General features: G+C 38.1%; 2 protein-coding genes and 1 non-coding gene across 3 annotated transcripts; 1 reads left to right on the forward strand and 2 right to left on the reverse strand.

The window, feature by feature from the left end:
• Window positions 1-288: 288 nt before the first annotated feature.
• On the reverse strand, window positions 289-15,176 carry LOC130463507 (uncharacterized). The gene is made up of 15 exons (XM_056832652.1): window positions 15,098-15,176; window positions 14,260-14,367; window positions 10,327-10,428; window positions 5,786-6,104; window positions 5,457-5,687; window positions 5,035-5,331; window positions 4,517-4,957; window positions 4,116-4,391; window positions 3,906-4,028; window positions 1,520-1,851; window positions 1,220-1,423; window positions 1,024-1,131; window positions 851-932; window positions 664-765; window positions 289-528 (listed from the first exon to the last, which is right to left on the reverse strand). The coding sequence occupies exons 4-15, from the start codon at window positions 6,086-6,088 to the stop codon at window positions 427-429; spliced, it is 2,601 nt and encodes an 866-aa protein (XP_056688630.1). The 5' UTR covers window positions 6,089-6,104; window positions 10,327-10,428; window positions 14,260-14,367; window positions 15,098-15,176; the 3' UTR covers window positions 289-426.
• A 1,100-nt stretch (window positions 15,177-16,276) lies between these two features.
• LOC130463508 (uncharacterized) lies at window positions 16,277-17,071 on the forward strand. Its single transcript, XM_056832653.1, has 3 exons — window positions 16,277-16,401; window positions 16,562-16,894; window positions 16,993-17,071. Exons 1-3 carry the CDS (start codon window positions 16,277-16,279, stop codon window positions 17,069-17,071), a joined length of 537 nt encoding a protein of 178 aa, XP_056688631.1.
• A 3,056-nt stretch (window positions 17,072-20,127) lies between these two features.
• On the reverse strand, window positions 20,128-20,234 carry LOC130464491 (small nucleolar RNA R71). Its single transcript, XR_008924900.1, has one exon. It is a non-coding gene; the product is annotated as a small nucleolar RNA R71 (small nucleolar RNA).
• Window positions 20,235-21,767: the final 1,533 nt, after the last annotated feature.

A 21,767-nucleotide genomic window follows, 5' to 3' on the forward strand; every position in this document is an offset into this window, starting at 1 on the left:
ACCCAACTTTTTGCAGCGTACATTTATTTGTACGCTGCAACAAGTCTGAATTACTCAATTTTTTGCAGCGTACATTTATTTGTACGCTGCAACAAGTCTGAATTTTTGCGAAATTTTTTTCCCTTGTTGCAGCGTACAACATATATGTACGCTGCAAAAAATCACTTTTGGCGGGAAAATTCTAATTTTGTTTAGGGATACCTAGAGTGCCTTGCACCAAATATAGAAACCTGTCAAAACAATAATAGAATAACGCAACCTGTATAATAAATATAAAAACAACAACTGGAGTTTTGTATATATCCCAAAACCAAAAGTGCACATACCGATACATTTAAATACATTTACGTTCCAATTTCAAAGTACGCATACATTTTAACATAAAAGATTGTTCTATAACATCTAAACCAACACGATCAAGCGCCATCAGGTCAATAATAAATACTTGGTGGTAAAAAACTTCGCCCATTTCTCACGAACCACATCAATTTCCTCACTAGCATAAGGCGCAGTCCTCGGAGTATAGACCTTACAAAAACAAAAAATTGATGGAGCATATATTAGATCGATTAAATGCAAATGAAATGTCACATTTTAACATTCAAGCAACTAATGACAATGTATTAATAGTCTAGAATACGAATCAATTAGTTACTTAATTACCTCATCTAGCCGGCCTTCATAGTCATGTTGTAACGTGACTATCTCTAACATGAACTTCATAACGTAATAGCCACACTCAGTTCCGCCGATTTGTTGAGCACACTGATTAAGAAACATAATACTTTATCTTGCAAGGCCAATAATTAATAAAAACAAAGCAAAAAGCTAATTAAGAAACATGTTATACCTCTATATGAATGGGTTTACACGACTTAAAACTCGTTTTATTCGGACAATGCCCACCATTGCACTTGTACACTTGGTATGCCCTAGAAAATTAACGAAACATGGGTACTCATGAATATGATTTTGGCTTAGGTTTCTTAAAGACTAATGTAATTTGTAAGCAAAAGAACTTACAAACTCAAGATTCCCCATGCATAATCTGTTCGACGTGGATCTCTAGCAGAATCGAAAATATATACATAACCTCTACGTAGGTCCATCACGTATAAATTCCAATGATTTCTGTATAATTTATAAATGATATATTAAATATTTAATAACAATAATAATTAATATTTTATATGAAACTTATATAATATAACACACTTACTCTTGATTATATGGGATTAAAAACCAATTAGTTAGGTTAGGATTACCCATCTTCTCCTTTTCAATTTCAGCTTGGAAAATGTTTTTCAAATACATTGTTGGCGCTCCAGGGTCGGCCTTGATTCTAGTGCTTGACATAATCTCGGGACAAATGAACGAAATCCGAGACATTTCAAATGATTTGGCATGATCGTGCAATAAACACCTACAAAATAAACAAGATTACACTATTAAGATCGATAAAGAGAAAAAACTTCAAAGAAATAATAGTTTTATTAACAACAATAAAACATTTAATTACAATATGTAGACTTGGATCGCTGAAATGTTTAAGCACGCCCCGCGAAGGAACTCTCCTATATCAGACGCAGTTATGTATGTTTCTTGATCAAAATCCGAGTGCCAAACTGAGGCCGCCAATGGGATGGTAGTATTATCATATATATCATCAGGCGCCGAAGTCATGATAAACTGCAAGTATTTGCATGACGGGCCAAGACCTTGAATTGCATCGTGTACAAGTCCCGCTTTCTTGCTTTTGGTGGTTGATTCTTGTGTTTTACGATCACAACTACCCACGACCTCTAAGTTGGACTTAGGCTTAGAATTCGACTTCTTTGGATGCGAAAATTCCTATAACAATAGTCAATTAACATTAGTCATATAATAAGAATCAAATGAGTCATTAGGTTCTTTAGTTCAAATTTGGGAGCGAAAATGTCATTTTAGCTCAATATATGACCTATAACGACCCAACGAGCCATAAATGTGCATAAATAGGTTCGAATGAGTTTTAGAAACTTAAAACTATGCATATTAGTCGTGTAATAAGAATCAAATGAGTCTTTAGGTTCTTTAGTTCAAAGTTGGGAGCGAAAATGTCATTTTAGGTCTATATATGACCTATAACGACCCAACGAGCCATAAATGTGCATAATTAGGTTCGAATGAGTTTTAGAAACTTAAAACTATGCATATTAGTCATGTAATAGGATTAAAATGAGTGTTTAGGTTCTTTAGTTCAAAGTTGGGAGCGGAAATGTCATTTTAGCTCTATATATGACATATAACGACCCAACGAGCCATAAATGTGCATGAATAGGTTCGAATGAGTTTTAGAAACTTAAAACTATGCATATTAGTCATGTAATAAGAATAAAATGAGTCATTAGGTTCTTTAGTTCAAATTTGGGAGCGAAAATGTCATTTTAGCTCAATATATGACCTATAACGACCCAACGAGCCTTAAATGTGCATACATAGGTTCGAATGAGTTTTAGAAACTTAAAACTATGCATATTAGTCATGTAATAAGAATCAAATGAGTCCTTAGGTTCTTTAGTTCAAAGTTGGGAGCGAAAATGTCATTTTAGGTTAATATATGACCTATAACGACCCAACGAGCCTTAAATGTGCATAATTAGGTTCGAATGAGTTTTAGAAACTTAAAACTATGCATATTAGTCGTGTAATAAGAATCAAATGAGTCCTTAGGTTCTTTAGTTCAAAGTTGGGAGCGAAAATGTCATTTTAGCTCTATATATGACATATAACGACCCAACGAGCCTTAAATGTGCATGAATAGGTTCGAATGAGTTTTAGAAACTTAAAAATATGCATATTAGTCATGTAATAAGAATAAAATGAGTCATTAGGTTCTTTAGTTCAAAGTTGGGAGCGAAAATGTCATTTTAGCTCTATATATGACCTATAACGACCCAACGAGCCATAAATGTGCATAAATAGGTTGGAATGAGTTTTAGAAACTTAAAACTATGCATATTAGTCATGTAATAGGATTAAAATGAGTGTTTAGGTTCTTTAGTTCAAAGTTGGGAGCGAAAATGTCATTTTAGCTCTATATATGACCTTTAACGACCCAACGAGCCTTAAATGTGCATAAATAGGTTGGAATGAGTTTTAGAAACTTAAAACTATGCATATTAGTCATGTAATAGGATTAAAATGAGTGTTTAGGTTCTTTAGTTCAAAGTTGGGAGCGAAAATGTCATTTTAGCTCTATATATGACCTTTAACGACCCAACGAGCCTTAAATGTGCATAAATAGGTTCGAATGAGTTTTAGAAACTTAAAACTATGCATATTAGTCATGTAATAGGATTAAAATGAGTGTTTAGGTTCTTTAGTTCAAAGTTGGGAGCGAAAATGTCATTTTAGCTCTATATATGACCTTTAACGACCCAACGAGCCTTAAATGTGCATAAATAGGTTGGAATGAGTTTTAGAAACTTAAAACTATGCATATTAGTCATGTAATAGGATTAAAATGAGTGTTTAGGTTCTTTAGTTCAAAGTTGGGAGCGAAAATGTCATTTTAGCTCTATATATGACCTTTAACGACCCAACGAGCCTTAAATGTGCATAAATAGGTTCGAATGAGTTTTAGAAACTTAAAACTATGCATATTAGTCATGTAATAGGATTAAAATGAGTGTTTAGGTTCTTTAGTTCAAAGTTGGGAGCGAAAATGTCATTTTAGCTCTATATATGACCTTTAACGACCCAACGAGCCTTAAATGTGCATAAATAGGTTCGAATGAGTTTTAGAAACTTAAAACTATGCATATTAGTCGTGTAATAAGAATCAAATGAGTCCTTAGGTTCTTTAGTTCAAAGTTGGGAGCGAAAATGTCATTTTAGGTTCGAATGAGTTTTAGAGGGTTTACCTTGGATGGTAAGTCTGTTGTCTTCTTTTGGGCCGCTAACACCGTTGTCTTTTTCTTGGAGCTACCATCCCTCTCTTTAGAAACATTAGACTTGGACTTCTTTTTAGGAGGTGAAATACAATCCTTTAAAATTCAACAAAAACAAGAGTAGGTAAGATGTCGAATGTGCTTGCGTGAACATATACATTCTAAACAATAAAACATATATACCTCGCCGTCTTCGAAAATCACTAAGTGTATGGGCCAATGCACAAAACTACCCAGAGCACCGCCTAAGTTAGTGAAACCATCTCCCGTAGGTACCGGAAGAATATCATCAACATGTCCGTCGTAAACAAAATCAACTTGGACTTTATAGTGACCAGGCTTCATCGATGTAAAATGTTGGGGCAATGCACCATCTGAGGGTTGTACCATACCATCCGCCACGACAATGTTGTTGCCTGAAACTTTCTCCTCAAGGGCAAGACGACATGGAGTCCTTTCCTTCATAAACAAATTAAGGTTTCAATGCAACTTTGTAATTAAGTGATACAGATTATTAAGTAAATGTCAACTAAAAACATAAAAGGATCAAGCAACTATGTTAAAAAAGAGTGACTACGTCGTACCTTTAGCTCGCGTGGTTGCGGCACTAAGATGTGACGAGTGGTTCTTGTAGCACTAATATCAAGGTCAACTCTGGCAGAATCATTTAAGTGGAGGTCATCAGGTATCGGGGTAGAAATGGAGTTTAGTTGTCCTGTTTTTAACAAGGTGCTTAGTTGCTTTTGGAGGGCCTCTGCCACCCTCTTCTCTACCCTTTTCTCTAATTCACCTTCAAACTCCTTTTTCACAGAAGCTCTGATTGATTCGTAATTTTCTGATGAAGCTTCACCATGGTCACTTCTACTATGTCGAATACACGGACCGAAAGCCTTTTTGATACCAACCATGCCACCTGTTCCCTTGACACGCCCACGATGATCTTTTTTCCCTATAGCTTTAGTGAGGGCATCCTCACCCTGTTCGAAAGAAAGATTTCCTTTTTCCTCTTCTGCGATGTACTCTAACTGCCAATTAGGAAAGTAAAATTACTTTATATTCTCTAATCAAAGCAAGTAAATATTAATTAATTATCGCTACTTACAGCTTTTGTTGCGATTTCAACAACTTCTGAATCGTTCGGGTCAATTTCCCACTTTCCCTCTTTATTTTGTACTTGATGGGCCAAAATCCACTCCTTTGATCTGTATTTTCTAACTCTATTAACATTTGAGGTCACTGATGAGTTCACCGAGGAGCTACTCGAGATAGGTAAAGCTGCATCTGGTGGAAGTCGTCCATCCTTTATCCAATCTAGTCGCTTTCTATTATAACCCTTTTGGCCGGTGCGATGTGGGTTCTTGTTGCATGATGCACTTTTCCTCGCCTTTTCACTACGAAGCTGTCAAAGACAACATAAAAAGATGGAAATAAATGTTTTTTCTGATAACTTTTTGTCCTAGAACCAATGTCAGTTTGCTACATGAAAAACTCTTTAAGGACAAGTTAAAGAAATATTATCATTACCAATGACTCTGGCAGGAAATAATGTTTAACAAAAGTCTTCCAATCATCCTCTGTGATATGGTTGTAGACATCCCAAGGCATCTTGTTTGTTTGATTTTTTGGCTTCTTTTCCTTCATAGTTATCCATCGGCGCACCAACTTGCTCTTGAAACAACTAAATCGTTTCGCCACACAAGAATGAAAATATTTCTCCCTCGAATGATTAGAATCATCAGTAATGTGGAACATAAGCTGTTAATAATTAAAAAAAGTTAGATTATAAAAATAGTATTTAAATCAAATTAAATAATCCCTAAAATATACAAATCAAGTTAATATCCAATGCTTACCTTAGTCTCCTCCCAAAACCCCTTCTTGATTTGCTCATCTACCTTTGGATATAATGGGACGTTAATATTAATTCTAGTAGCACAACTCCCAACTTGCTTCCCGTATTCATGAGACCATTGTCCATCGGGGACATTATATACATTATACTCAAGGAACATAGGCTTAGCGACTTTAACACCTTTTGACGGACCACGGCCTTTAATGGTCTTTGTAATCGTACTAACATCTTGTGATTCGTCACGCGTTGTGGGAGTCTTGCCACCTTCTGATTCATGCCTAACAACAATTTGGTTTTCATTCATCGTACCTATGTTGTTCCTGCATCAAGTAAAACATACAGAAGAGTGGTTACAAAATGTGCGCGCAGCAGCAAATCAGTGCTCTAGCATACAGAAGGATATCAGATCAGTGCAGATATCACAGATCAGATCAGCACTGATCAGTGCAGATCAGATCAGCACTGATCTGCACTGATCAGATCAGAACAGATCAGCACAGATCAGTGCTGATCAGATCTGCACTGATCAGTGCTGATCTGATCTGTGATATCTGCACTTCTCTGTTCTGCACTGATCTGATCAGCACTGATCTGTGCAGAACAGATCAGCACAGATCAGTGCAGAACAGATCAGCACAGATCAGTGCAGAACAGATCAGCACAGATCAGTGCTGATCTGATCTGCACAGATCAGTGCAGAACAGATCAGCACAGATCAGTGCAGAACAGATCAGCACAGATCAGTGCAGAACATATCAGCACAGATCAGTGCTGATCTGATCTGCACTGATCTGTGCTGACCTGATCTGCAATGTTCCCCCCTTGTTGATTTTGTTCGAATTATAACAATATGACTGTTGCATCTGCAGCTTGAGACAGGTAGTCAGGTAAGTCCATTTTTTTAAAGTGAAACCATAGAGGAACAATTGACACTATTTTAACCAAATATTTGGTTAATAAAATTTCATCAAGGATTTGCAGATGCTAGTTTTATGGCAGTCAGAAGAGATAAATCAAGGTCAATTTTGAAACAACAGCAACTAACAGTACCACTCCCCACCAATTTTAAGTCTCTAGTTTGTGCAAAGGGGATCATGCAAAAGAGATGGCACTAATTGAAGAATGAACGAGAAATTTAAGTGTAAATATGTCAAAGCTCAACATAATGGAAAATCAATAAGAACAGCATAGAGAGAAAGAAATTTAGGGGCTGTTTGGTTCCCCAGACTTCCCCCTGGACTTGGATTCCCCCAAATTTCTATCAGTCTCTCATTGGTCAATGACTCAATGGTCACCACCATCATCCCAAATCAATCCACCCCACCCCACCATCACCTCACCACCACTATCACCGTCACCTCACTAGTCACCACTAAAGCAACTCTCACTTCCACCCACCATGGATACATCACCAGAAAAACCAACCTTCACATCCCTTCCTTGATCCATTTCACCCCTTTTCCCTCTTTTTATTCCTCTCCGCTTTTTGTTAGGGACCAAAACATCGCTTTACAATGTAATTGAACAATTGATAGAATACTAAGTTGACACATGCTCCGGCCTTCAAAGAATCAAATCATATCAAAGAATTTGAACTCTATAGCAGCAACAAGCCAACAAGCATGAAAAATTATATATGTGGAATGCACTGATCTGTGCAGATCTGATCAGCATAGATCAGTGCTGATCAGATCAGCACTGATCTGTGCTGATCTGTTCTGCACTGATCTGTGCTGATCTGTTCTGCACTGATCTGTGCTGATCTGATCTGCACAAATCAGTGCAGATCAGATCAGCACTGATCTGTGCTGATCTGTTCTGCACTGATCAGATCTGCAGAACAGATCAGCACAGATCAGTGCTGATCTGATCTGCACTGATCTGTGCAGATCAGATCAGCACAGATCAGTGCAGAACAGATCAACACAGATCAGTGCTACCCTCATCTGATCTGCATTGATCTGTGCTGATCTGATCTGCAATGTTCTTTGTCATTCTTGGTGTGTTTGTTGAGGCAATATGAGAATGCAGGGCAGCTAACTCATTCTATAAACAAGTTCTATTAATCTAGTATAGTACGGAGTAGTATGTAAGTTAGATCGTAAAATGAAATTATGTAATTGAGTTTCACTTAAACTCAAGCAACAATGATTAAGAAACTTAATGAGGAAATCTGACAATCTCACTTCTCTTATATCATGAAATCATATACTCATATGAGATAAGTCTAGAAAACACCACTTATGCTAAAATGAGGCATTTTCGCTCCCAGCTATGAACTAACGAACATAAGGACTCATTTTAACCTTTTAAATGATTAATATGATTAATTTTAACTTTCCAAGACTCGATCCGATCTATTTATTCACATTAGAGACTTGTTTGGTCGTTGTGGTTCATATTTATGATAAAATGAGGCATTTTTGCTCCCAACTATGAACTAAAGAACCTAAGAACTCATTTTTAGGCTAATATGACACTTTCGCTCCCAACTTTGAACTAACAAACCTAAACACTCATTTTAATCCTTTTAAATGATTAATATGATTAGTTTTAACTTTCCTAGACTCAATCCAATCAATTTATGCCATTTGAGACTTGTTTGGTCGTTATGGTTCATATTTATGCTAAAATAAGACATTTTCGCTCCCAACTTTGAACTAACAAACCTAAACACTCATTTTAATCCTATTACATGACTAATATGCATAGTTTTAAGTTTCTAAAACTCATTCCAACCTATTTATGCACATTTAAGGCTCGTTGGGTCGTTATAGGTCATATATAGAGCTAAAATGACATTTCCGCTCCCAACTTTGAACTAAAGAACCTAAACACTCATTTTAATCCTATTACATGACTAATATGCATAGTTTTAAGTTTCTAAAACTCATTCCAACCTATTTATGCACATTTAAGGCTCGTTGGGTCGTTAAAGGTCATATATAGAGCTAAAATGACATTTTCGCTCCCAACTTTGAACTAAAGAACCTAAACACTCATTTTAATCCTATTACATGACTAATATGCATAGTTTTAAGTTTCTAAAACTCATTCCAACCTATTTATGCACATTTAAGGCTCGTTGGGTCGTTATAGGTCATATATAGAGCTAAAATGACATTTCCGCTCCCAACTTTGAACTACAGAACCTAAACACTCATTTTAATCCTATTACATGACTAATATGCATAGTTTTAAGTTTCTAAAACTCATTCCAACCTATTTATGCACATTTAAGGCTCGTTGGGTCGTTAAAGGTCATATATAGAGCTAAAATGACATTTTCGCTCCCAACTTTGAACTAAAGAACGTAAACACTCATTTTAATCCTATTACATGACTAATATGCATAGTTTTAAGTTTCTAAAACTCATTCCAACCTATTTATGCACATTTAAGGCTCGTTGGGTCGTTATAGGTCATATATAGAGCTAAAATGACATTTCCGCTCCCAACTTTGAACTAAAGAACCTAAACAATCATTTTAATCCTATTACATGACTAATATGCATAGTTTTAAGTTTCTAAAACTCATTCCAACCTATTTATGCACATTTAAGGCTCGTTGGGTCGTTAAAGGTCATATATAGAGCTAAAATGACATTTCCGCTCCCAACTTTGAACTAAAGAACCTAAACACTCATTTTAATCCTATTACATGACTAATATGCATAGTTTTAAGTTTCTAAAACTCATTCCAACCTATTTATGCACATTTAAGGCTCGTTGGGTCGTTAAAGGTCATATATAGAGCTAAAATGACATTTCCGCTCCCAACTTTGAACTAAAGAACCTAAACACTCATTTTAATCCTATTACATGACTAATATGCATAGTTTTAAGTTTCTAAAACTCATTCCAACCTATTTATGCACATTTAAGGCTCGTTGGGTCGTTAAAGGTCATATATAGAGCTAAAATGACATTTTCGCTCCCGACTTTGAACTAAAGAACCTAAACACTCATTTTAATCCTATTACATGACTAATATGCATAGTTTTAAGTTTCTAAAACTCATTCCAACCTATTTATGCACATTTATGGCTCGTTGGGTCGTTATAGGTCATATATAGAGCTAAAATGACATTTTCGCTCCCAACTTTGAACTAAAGAACCTAATGACTCATTTTATTCTTATTACATGACTAATATGCATAGTTTTAAGTTTCTAAAACTCATTCGAACCTATTCTTTCACATTTATGGCTCGTTGGGTCGTTATATGTCATATATAGAGCTAAAATGACATTTCCGCTCCCAACTTTGAACTAAAGAACCTAAACACTCATTTTAATCCTTTTAAATGATTAATATGATTAGTTTTAACTTACCTAGACTCAATTCAATCAATTTATGCCATTTGAGACTTGTTTGGTAGTTATGGTTCATATTTATGCTAATTTAGTCAACTAAGGTCAATTTAGGTCAATTTATTCAACTAAGGTCAATTTAAGCCCGCTCGTTTTGATTTAGGTCATTCTAGCTCAAGATTAGGAGACATGTTAATTAGCGCAACACTAGGAGAAAACGCACAACTCACCAAAAGTAAATACGTGCTTTATTTTCCGATTCTGAGAACTTCTGAAAAGACACAAATCACCGAAAGCTTCTGAAAATTTCTGACTCGGGGATCTCAAGTCATCTGCACAGAAAGTTAGAAAACTTTGGTCAGGAACAAAAGTAAGATGTGGAAGTACAGTAAGAATTAAAGAAAGCTAGAAAAGTATAATCATGAACACAATGGAAGTATAAAATAAGAATTAAAGATGTGGAAGTACAAACTACACCTTCCTAAATGCTAGAAAAGATACATTTAATCTGATATTCAGTTAGCTAGAATTACCTATTCCCAGAAGCCAACTCATCTTATTCATTTACGGTTTACAACCCAAATTCCTTCCCTATGATCTGTGCGCATATGATTAGTATTATTTGCATCTTCCTCCTCCGGTAACGGTTGAACAGCCGTTGGTAACAGGGGTGTTTCATCGTACTTGTCATACTCATCTTCATCCACAACATCATCAATACCCAGAATATTTCTCTTGCCTTGGGCAACTGCACGCCATATAGGATCAACATTGTCTACCACATAGAAAATTTGCTTAGCTTGTGATGCTAGAATGAATGGCTCGTCACTATCACTTAATCGATCAAAGTTAACCAATGTTAAACCAGGAAAAATTTCATCTTGTTTCACCCCATTATGGTTGTTGGCCCACTTGCACCGGAATACAGGGATCGTAAATTTGTTGTAATCAAGCTCCCATATTTCTTCGATAACACCATAATATGATTGTGTCGCATCAACCGGTCTTCTATCCTTGGCGCTTGCATAGACCCTAGATGCTGCAACATGCTTCACTCCACTATTCTGCACCACACTCTTTTCATCTTCTCTTCTAGTGTAGAATGTGAACCCATTGATATCATACCCTTCATAAGACAGAACACATAGTCGAGGACCTCGAGCTAACCACTGGACCATTTCAGAAACATCTAGATTTTTTTTCATTTCCTCGGCTACTTCCTTCTTAAACCAATCAACAAATGTGCGATTATGTTCTTGCATCAACGCTCTTTCCTTCAACTTAGGATTCTTTTGTTGCAATTCTAGCAAATGCTTATCTATGTAAGGATTGACCTCGGTAAGATGCTGCAACACACAAAGATGTGCCTTATTCTTCCTTTCAGATGGAGGCGAGATCACATTTTTACCAATTACCCCATGCCCTTCAAGCCTCCCTGCATGACGAGATTTTGGAAGACCTATTTGCTCAAGCCTTGTTAAGAATTCAGCTACATATTGAGATATCTCTTCCTCAAGGACTCCCCGAATGATACTACCCTCCGGCCTTGCCTGATTCTTTGTTTTTTCCTTTAAATGCCCAAAAATCTCTCAAAAGGATACATCCATCTTAAGAACACCGGACCACATAACTTGATTTCTCGAACTAAATGGACAATTAAGTGCACCATAATATCAAAGAAAGATGGTGGAAAGTACATTTCAAATCGACACAAAGTTTCAACAATATCATTGTGCAAAGAATCTAATTTCTCCGGATCAATCACTTTAGCACATATAGAATTGAAAAACACACAAAGTTTTGTTATAACATGTCTCACGTGTTTCGGCAATATCCCACGAAGTGCAATTGGCAAAAACACATTAATCATTACATGGCAATCATGAGACTTCATACCAACCAACCTAAGGTCCGAGAGAGATACTAGGCGCTTTACATTCGACGAATATCCCGAGGGAACCTTAATTCCATGTAAGCACTCACAAAACTGCTTCTTCTCCTTTCTTGACATTGTGTAACACGCTGGAGGCAGATAAGTCTTAGTACCACCCGCACCAGATTTTTCAACAGGCCACAAATCTGGTCGAATATTCCTCTTTTTCATATCTTTCCGCACATTCTCATTGTCCTTAGTCTTTCCAGGCATGTTTAGCAAAGTCCCAATGATAGCATCGCACACATTTTTCTCAATGTGCATTACATCGAGACAATGCCTAACCGACAAATCTCTCCAGTAGGGAAGATCCCATAATGGAGATACTTTCTTCCACAAAACACCCTTTTTAGACTTGGACTTGTAGCACTTGCCGTATTTGGTTTCAACATTTTTTATTCGTTCATAAACCTGTGATCCTGTCAAAGGCGTACGAGCTACTCTTTCCTCGGTGAACCCATTGAATTCTTTCTTCTTCTTACGATAAGGGTGATATCGACTGAGGTGCTTCCTGAAATCTGGGTAAACATTTTTCTTGAAATTATGCAACCATGTGGGCTTCATGTCCTCTTCACATATAGGGCATGCTTGTTCTCCTTTGGTTTTGTATCCAGACAAGTTTCCATACGCCGGAAAATCATTTATGGTACAAAAAACCATAGCTCGCAATGTAAAGCTTGAATTGGTGTGTGCATCGAACATTGAAACACCTTCATTCCACAATAATTTCAAATCATCTATGAGTGGAGCCAGGTACACATCTATGTCATTTCCAGGTTGCTTAGGCCCCGAGATGAGGAGTGATAACATGATATGCTTCCGCTTCATACACAGCCATGGAGGAAAATTATAAATTGCTAGAAGAACCGGCCATGTGCTATGTTGACTGCTTAGAGTTCCATATGGATTCACACCATCTGCACATAAAGCAAGCCTTAGATTTCTAACCTCCTTACCAAATTCAGGATATTTCTTATCAATATTTCTCCATTGAACAGAATCTGCAGGATGTCGAAGGAGTCCATCTTTCTTCCTCACTTCCGCATGCCACCTTAAGTTTTTTGCTTGTTTCTTCAATGAAAACATACGCTCAAACCTAGGTATGATTGGAAGATACCACAAAGACTTAGCAGGCGGGCCCCTCTTAGCTGAATTTGCCCCTTTGCGTTTGTAACGAGATGCGCCGCATGTTGGACACTCATCCAAATGTTCATGCTCTTTTCTGTAAAGGATACAATCATTTGGGCAAGCATCTATCTTATCGACCTCTAAGCCTAAGGGACACATCAATTTCCTGGCATAATAGGTAGAGGTGGGGATATCATTCCCTTCCGGCAAAAATTCACCTACCCACTCCAATAAGGTGTCAAAGTGTTCATCTCTCCAACCACCTTTACATTTGAGGTTGTAAAGTATTGACACACATTCCAACTTGCTGAATTTTGTACAACCGGGATACAATGGAGTTTCAGCAGCCTTTGATACTTGTTCGAACATCTGAGGTCGTTCGTCCAAGTGATCTTTCAGCCCATCCATCATCTCATTTATTTCATCATCTTCTTCCTCATCATCATCCGTCTCATTATTCTCATAAATATCATCATCACTCTCATTACTCTGAACATCAAATTCATGGACACTAGAACTTGGACGATCAGGTATTGTTTCACCATGCCAAAACCAAACATGGTAATCTTGCTTAAACCCACGGCGAAATAAATGATCCTCAATTTCATCAATGTCACCTAACCGCTTGATATTGTTACAATCACGGCAGGGACAATAGATTTTTTCGGCTTTTGTACTCCGTTGGTGTGCTAAAGCACATCTAATGAACTCTGCGACCCCACTCAAGTATTCTGCCGTAGTATGGTCACCATACATCCAACGACGACTCATTACTAATAACAACAACAAAAGGTTCCACACATAAACACATATATTAAGAAGTCACAAAATCATTAAGAAGTTCCGCAAATCTTTGGTTACATCATTTAAGTTTATCAATGCTTCACTGAAGTGATATTAGAAGTCCAAAAACAGTCCTAATAAGTAAAACGGAATGGATACTTAAGCATAGAATACTAATGTACACGTTTTATTATTACACTTACTATACTTATCCAAATTTTATTTATCGTAAAAATGATATGCACTTACTGTACTATTGATTTCAACTTTTAAAAGAGGAAAAGAGAAATTTTATGAAGATAATTAGATATATCAATACCTTATGCAATTGTTGAAATTCGAACAAGCACGATGATAGATTATGCTGGCAGTACGATCATCGCCCCTCTCTTCAACCATATGCGTATCTACCCATCTTCACAATTAACTGCAAATAAAAGAAATAATTGAAAAACAGCCAAAAAAATCAAAATAAAAACGAAAATCAAAACGAAAATCAAAACGAAAATCAAAACGAAAATCAAACGAAAATAGTTCGAGGGCCAAATTCAGATATTTCTCATAGAATGCATGTAACAGGAAATTAACTATCTACCACATCACCACGTAGCAATCACATTATTCAAGTTATTGGCATTAACGCAGCATTCAAGTGCGGAACTAAGTGCTTACGTAACCTCGGGGAAGGAAGAAGGGTAATGCCAGAATAAAATCCTGTAACCTCGGGGAAGGAAGAAGGGAACTAAGGGCCTGATACTACTGATCTAAGTGATGTATTCAACACTTTGAGCATACTTGGAAATTAAAAAAATTAAAAAAAAAAGGTAATCCAAAAGCCTCTTGGAAATCAGCAAAATAACATCCAAACAACAGTCTGAAGGGGTGAGTAGCAGTCAGCAACAGCCTTAGGCCATTCCCCATTACTTGGAAACATAGTGGCTGTGTGCTTTTTAAAGAAATAGATCTATACTCGGAAACATAGCAATCCCCATTTACTTCGTTGGGTCGTTAAGTTTCAAAAACGAAAATCAAAACGAAAATCAAAACGAAAATCAAAAACGAAAATCAAAAACAATAATCAAAACGAAAATCAAAAACTAAAATTGAACCCTAATCTGAAAACGAAAATAAAAAACGAAAATAAAAATTGAACACACCATACCACCGGAACCACGACGCCGAGCAACCACCGGAACCACGACGCGACGGGGAGATGCTGAACCACGGAACCAAGACAACGACGTAGGGCTGAACCACGGAACCACGGAACCAAGACAGCGACGCAGGGCTGAACCACGACGCGACGGGGAGATGAGCAACCAACGGAACCAAGACAGCGACGCAGGGCTGAGCAACTCTTGGGTTCGACGGCGACGCGAGCTGAGTTCGACGGCGACCTTGGATAAGCTTGGAGCTATAGCAGAGAAGGAACAGAGATATGATTGAGCGCGGTTTGTACGTTGCAACTAGGAAAGTAAAAATTTTAATTTGAAACGCGGACTTGTTGCAGCGGGCATTAACATGTACGCTGCAATAACTACGGTTTGTTGCTGCGGGCTTTTATTTTGTACGCTGCAACAAACGCATTTGTTGCGAACAACTAAAATGTACGCTGCGATAACCCTTTAAAGGGTTTGACCCGCGTTGACCGACTGGTTGTTGAAGCGTATTTATACTTGTACGCTGCAACAAGGGGGCTGCAACAGGGGTTTTTTCTACTAGTGAAATCATGAGTTTTTATACAACCTTGATTGGTACTGCAGCCCCAACTGTTGTTGGTATTGATGTTGAGGTGGTTAGGAGGGGGAACCAAATTTCACCTGCTGCTGCTGAAAGCTTGGTTAGACCAGTGACACCTGAAGAGATAGATAAGGCTTTGAAAGGAATAGATGTGAACAAAGCACCTGGTTTAGATGGACTGAATAGCTTCTTTTTTAAGAAAGCATGGGGGATTCTGAAAGAAGATGTGTATACAGCAATCCAGGAATTCTTTGAGACTGGAACTCTGTTAAAATAGGTGAATAACACTGCTGTCACTCTCATTCCTAAAGTGCCTAATGCATCCAGTGTTAAAGACTTCAGGCCTATAGCATGTTGCTCAGTTGTGTACAAGCTCATTTCAAAGATTCTTACTGATAGGATGCACTCAGTCATTGGTGAAGTTGGATTCAGCTCAATCTGGTTTTATACCCGGCAGGAACATTTCAGATAACATTTTGCTGGCCTCTGAACTTATAAAATGTTACTCTAGGAAGCACATCTCTCCAAGGTGTATGATTAAAGTGGATCTTAAGAAAGCTTAGGACTCAATTGAATGGCCTTTTCTTTAGAGTATGATGTCTGAATTGGGTTTTCCTGATAAATTTGTGAAGTGGATAATGCAATGTTTAAATACTGTGTCTTACTCTATCCTGGTTAATGGCTCTCCTTCTACCCCTATTCAAGCTAAGAAGGGGCTCAGGCAAGGAGACCCCATGTCACCCTTTCTTTTTTTCCATTGGAATGGAGTACCTTTCAAGATGTCTTTATACCCTTGGCCCTGTCTTTAAACACCAACCTAAGTGTAAGAGACTAGGGATCACACACATGATGTTTGCAGATGACCTTCTGATGTTTTCCAGAGCTGATAACCCCTATGTTACGGCTATGTTTAATGCCTTCACAAAATTCTCAGAAGCTTCTGGTCTGATGGCAAATTTGCATAAAAGTGAAGTTTATGTTGCAGGAGTATCAGATTCCTTTGCTGAGATACTCTCTACTAAACTAGGTATTTTGAGGGGGTCTTTTCCCTTCAAATATTTGGGTGTTCCTCTCACCAAAAGGAAGTTGAGCTATGCAGAATGTAAACCCTTAATTGGGAAAACTGTAGCAAGAATTCAAAGCTGGTCAGCTAAACTTCTATCCTATGCAGGCAGGCTTCAGCTTATCAAGTCTTTTTTGTGTGGGATTCAGCTGTACTGGTGCCCAATTTTGTTATGCCAAAAAAGGTGATGAAGGAAATTAAGAGATTGTGTAGGTGTTTTCTTTAGGCTGGTTCTGATAATGGCTCTAGGAAAGCTCCTGTTGCTTGGGATCATGTTTGCCTCCCAAAAAGCTGTGGTGGTTGGAACCTAAAAGATCTCACCGTATAAAGCAGTTGTTCTAAAGCATTGCTGGGCTTTGGCTATGAAGCAAGACAAAATGTGGGGGAAGTGGATGCATGAGTACTATATAAAAAACAAGGATTTCTGGTCTATGGATGTTCCTAATGGGCTAACTTGGTCTATGAGGAAGATATGGCACCAGAGGGAAATGTTTGCTCAGGCTAGAGGTGTTCATAGTTTTGTGCATGGTGGAAAATTTAGAATTTACAAAGCCTACCAATTCCTTAAACCTGAAGCTACCTTAGTGAGCTGGAAAAGGATCATTTGCAACAGTAGGGCTAGTCCAAAAAGTACCTTCATTATTTCGCTTGATCTTTAAAATAGGCTAGCTACAAAGGATAGATTACTGAGCTGGAACCTGACTATTGATGGTCAATGTGTGCTTTGTCAGAAGAGTCCAGAGACAGTGCCTCACCTCTTCTTTCAGTGTGAATATTCTGCTGCAATCTGGAGCAATGTGATGCAGTCTTGTAGTGATCAAAGGTGGACTCAGAACTGGCCTGAGTTGGTTGAGTGGATGGCTAAGAAGAAGAGAAGCACTAAGTCAGCTGATACTTAAAAGAGCATTTTGTTTGTTGAGTCAGTCTATGCAATCTGGATTCAAAGGAACTCTAAGGTGTTCAGTAACAAGTTAGATTCTTGTAGTAATGTAGTTAATCGAATCCTTTTTAGAACTGCTTGTAGGCAGGATAGGTGTTGAGCTTTTGTAAAGCTTAGGGGTTGTCCTACGCTGGTTTTGTTGCTGTGTTGTTTGGTTGTTCCTCCCTTTTGGTTAATAATAATCTTTATTTGCCAAAAAAAGGGCTTGTTTGATTGTTATAGGTCACATTTCGACTGAAATGAGTTATTTCGCTCCCAACTTTCAACTAATGAACTTAAATAAAGATTGTAAACCCTTTACATAAACATTTGACTTATTTTAACATTTCAAATACTCTTTCTCGCCTACTTTGGTCAAGTGATATGCATGTTTTATATAGTATTTTTACCCCCGTCCCTTAGTACTTTTACGTGTCAAACGTGCTCTTAGGAGCCGTTTCTAGTACTAATGTGTGTTATTGAGTGTGCCTTGAGTTTCAGGTTTGATTATGAGAAATTGGTCTTTTTAGACCCGTTTCATGTTGATCTAGGCCACTATATGAGCCCGAGGAAGTTCGGGACCTCCATCGTCGACTTTCGGGAGCCTTGGATGCTTATGGTTGAGCCCCGAGAGTTAGACTTAATGATATGGGCGAGCTACATTGAAGATTGCAAATCGCCCTGGAAGCTGAGGGCGAAATGCAACCATCGGGCGGAATTTAGGCAATTTGGATTCATCACCGCGCGCCCGATCGGCCGCAGCTCGCCCAATCCGGATCGGGCGGAGTTCACAAACCGCCCGATCGGGCGGATTTTGGCCCGATCGGGCCGACTATCGAGTGGATCGCCCGATCGGGCGAAGCGACGCCCGATCGGGCGACGCCAACCTCCAGCAGCTTTTCGCGCATTTACTTTCCGTTTTTAGGCTTTATTTTGGTAAACTATATAAACAAGATTTAATTATTTTTAGAGGACATCTTATTTTCTAGTATTGAACCTTAGTATTATTTTCCTTAGCCTAGTTTTCTCTCTAGTTTATGCAAAAACACTTAGTTTAATTCTCAATAAAAATTCAAGCTTTCACTTCCCTTTGTTCTTCAAATAGGTATTATTTCTTATTTCAATTCATTGTCTTGCTTTAATAATGCTTTCAATTATGATTATTGCTTTGTTTATTGTCAACATGCTTGAGTAGTTTAATTTCTAGGGTTGGGGATCCATGAATAATATGAAGGGATGATTGAATGATTATGATTGTTGGCATTGTAATTGATTCTTATTGATTGGTTTATTTCACTATACAATTAGATTTGCGCAGGTTTAATTGTGGTAGTTATGCAATATCAAATTAAGATTCGAGAGATGCAATTTGATGTTTAGGCTTGTGTCAATAGGTGGAATTAGAGTTAATACGTAGCGAGAGCCCGTTAATTCTAAGTCTATGATTATTATCGACTTGAGAGAGCATGCTAGTCTAATTAATTACTTTGTTGATTATCGTAAATTGTTCAATGTCCTGGATTATTATTTGTTGGCAAACCTATACCCTAGATTCCTTAATATATTGATTCATTCTTTTTCATTATCGTTCGTAGTCTTAGCATACAAACAATCAACCAACTTTTGTTCACAATAGTCTAGATTAATTCATTGATAGTAGAAAGAACGCCTGTTTCCCTGTGGATTCGATCCTGACTTCCCTTGCTACCTAGCTACTGGACCTTAGGTTATTTTTGATTTGGTGATACAACTTTAGCCTGTCAAAATTTGGCGCCGTTGCCGGGGAAACGGTTTTATTTTCTGTTGTTGATTGCTTATCCTAGATTATTGTTTGTTACTACTCAAGGAACTCACGTTCCTTGAGACCGGATCTCACATTGTTTTGTAGTCTTTCTCTATGCCCAGGACCGTAGGTACTAGTAATCTTACTCCATTCGATCCTGAGCCCGAAAGAACCTTTCATAGACGAAGAACTTTCATTGCACAGTGTGGGAATTACTCTGATTCTGATCATAATATTGGCGATCTTTTTCCTTCAGATACAGATTCAGTTTCAGAGATAGAGATGGGTGACGAAAAATCTGATACCGCCACCTACCCCACGGCTTACAGACTATTCTAAGCCAAGTCTGTCCGTGCTACCAAAGGCGATCATGCCTTCTATTGCAGCTGAGACCTTCAAGATTGAGCCTGCATTGATTAACATGATCGAGAGACACCAGTACGGTGGGGAACCAGGTGAAGATCCTAATCTTCACATTCAGTCCTTTATCCAATATTGTTCCACCATCAAGCAAAAGGGATTGACTCCGGAGCAGACTATGGAGATACTTTTCCCGTTCTCTTTGAGTGGGAAAGCTAAACTGTGGATTAATGGGTTGAATGGGGCGGCTTTGAAAATCACTAATTGGGAGTCCTTGGCTCTTGCTTTTTATGTTAAATATTTTCCACCTGAGAAAACGACTCGTCTGAGGGGTCAGATATTAGGTATCTCACAACAAGCGGATGAGAGTTTGTTCGAGGTCTGGGAGAGATTCAAGGATTTGCAAAGAGAATGCCCGCACCATGGTTTGGAAGATTGGTTCTTGATTCAGCAGTTTTATAATGGTCTGGGCAAGGAGTCTAGATGTTTGTTAGATTCGGCTGCCAGTGGAAGGTTCATGCAACTTGAGGTGCCTAGAGCTATGGAAGTGATTGAGGAGATAGCCATTCACAATGCCCAGTATGGAAATCCTAGAGGTCTATCTAATAGGGGTGGTAAGCATGATTTAAATTCTATTGAACAATTAACTGCCCAATTGACTGCTTTACACTATAAGTTTGATAATATGCAAGCAGCCATTACTCAATCTGCCCAACCTGCTAGTGTAGCTGCTATGAGTGCCCAACCTGCTACTGTTTGTGAAAGTTGTGGAATGTCTGGTCATTATGCACCGGAATGTAGGAGCTCTGTTGAACAGTGTAACGCATTTCAATCCTACAAACAAAATAACCCATTCTCCAACTCTTACAATGAGGGCTACAAAAACAACCCTCTACTATCATACAGGAGCAACAATATCCAGAACCCTCACCAAGTCCAACATCCACCACAGCAACCATATCAACCCCCACATCAACAATCCTACCAACCACGGAACAACTACAACCAACAGTCTAATGGACCACCTGGGTTCCCTAGACAACACACATCACCTCCACCACCACCACCTCAAACCACACAGCCTGACCCTATGCTAGTAGAGATGAGAAACATGATGCTACAAATGCAAAAATCTCTAAGTGAAAAGGATGCAAAAATCGATGCTCTTACTGCTCACAACAAGATCATTGATACACAGGTGGCACAGATGGCTACTACTATTGTAGGGAGGCCACCAGGCCAATTTCCTTCACAGCCCGAAAATAGGGAGACTGCTAATGCAATTACATTGAGGAGTGGTAGGGATTATGATGGTCCTTCTATGCCGGTTGAGGTTGATTCTGGGGTGTCTGCTAGTGATCTGGTCAGTGAGGAAATCCCGAAGATAGTTATGGATGAAAAGGAAGCTGAAAAGGTAGTCAATGAGAATGAGGCTACAACTGAGGTTAAGAAGGGGGCGGATATTCAAGTACCACCTATTGCACTCCCCTTCCCAAACTGACAACTCAAGAATAAGCTAGACAAGCAGTTTGGCAGATTCTTGGAAGTGGTAAAAAATTTGCAGGTAACGGTTCCTTTTACTGAATTTATTTTACAGGTTCCTGCTTATGCTAAATTCATGAAAGATATTTTGACCAGGAAACGTGCTTTTTGTGAGGTAGAGACTGTAGCTTTCACTGAGGAATGTAGTGCTTATTTGCAAAACAAGTCTCCACCTAAACTTAAAGACCCCAGGAGTTTTCCATCCCATGTAACATTGGCACCGTATTTATTGATAAAGCTTTATGTGATCTAGGTGCTAGTGTGTCTGTCATGCCTTTGTTTGTCTGTACTAAACTGAATATGGGTGAGCTTAAGGTTACTAATATCACTCTACAAATGGCCGACCGTTCTGTCAAATACTCCTTAGGTGTTTTAGAGGACGTCCCTGTTAGAGTAGGTAAATTCTATATACCTGTAGAC

The sequence above is a fragment of the Spinacia oleracea genome, chromosome 6 (assembly GCF_020520425.1).
Source record: "Spinacia oleracea cultivar Varoflay chromosome 6, BTI_SOV_V1, whole genome shotgun sequence".
NCBI classification, from domain to species: Eukaryota; Viridiplantae; Streptophyta; class Magnoliopsida; order Caryophyllales; family Amaranthaceae; genus Spinacia; species Spinacia oleracea.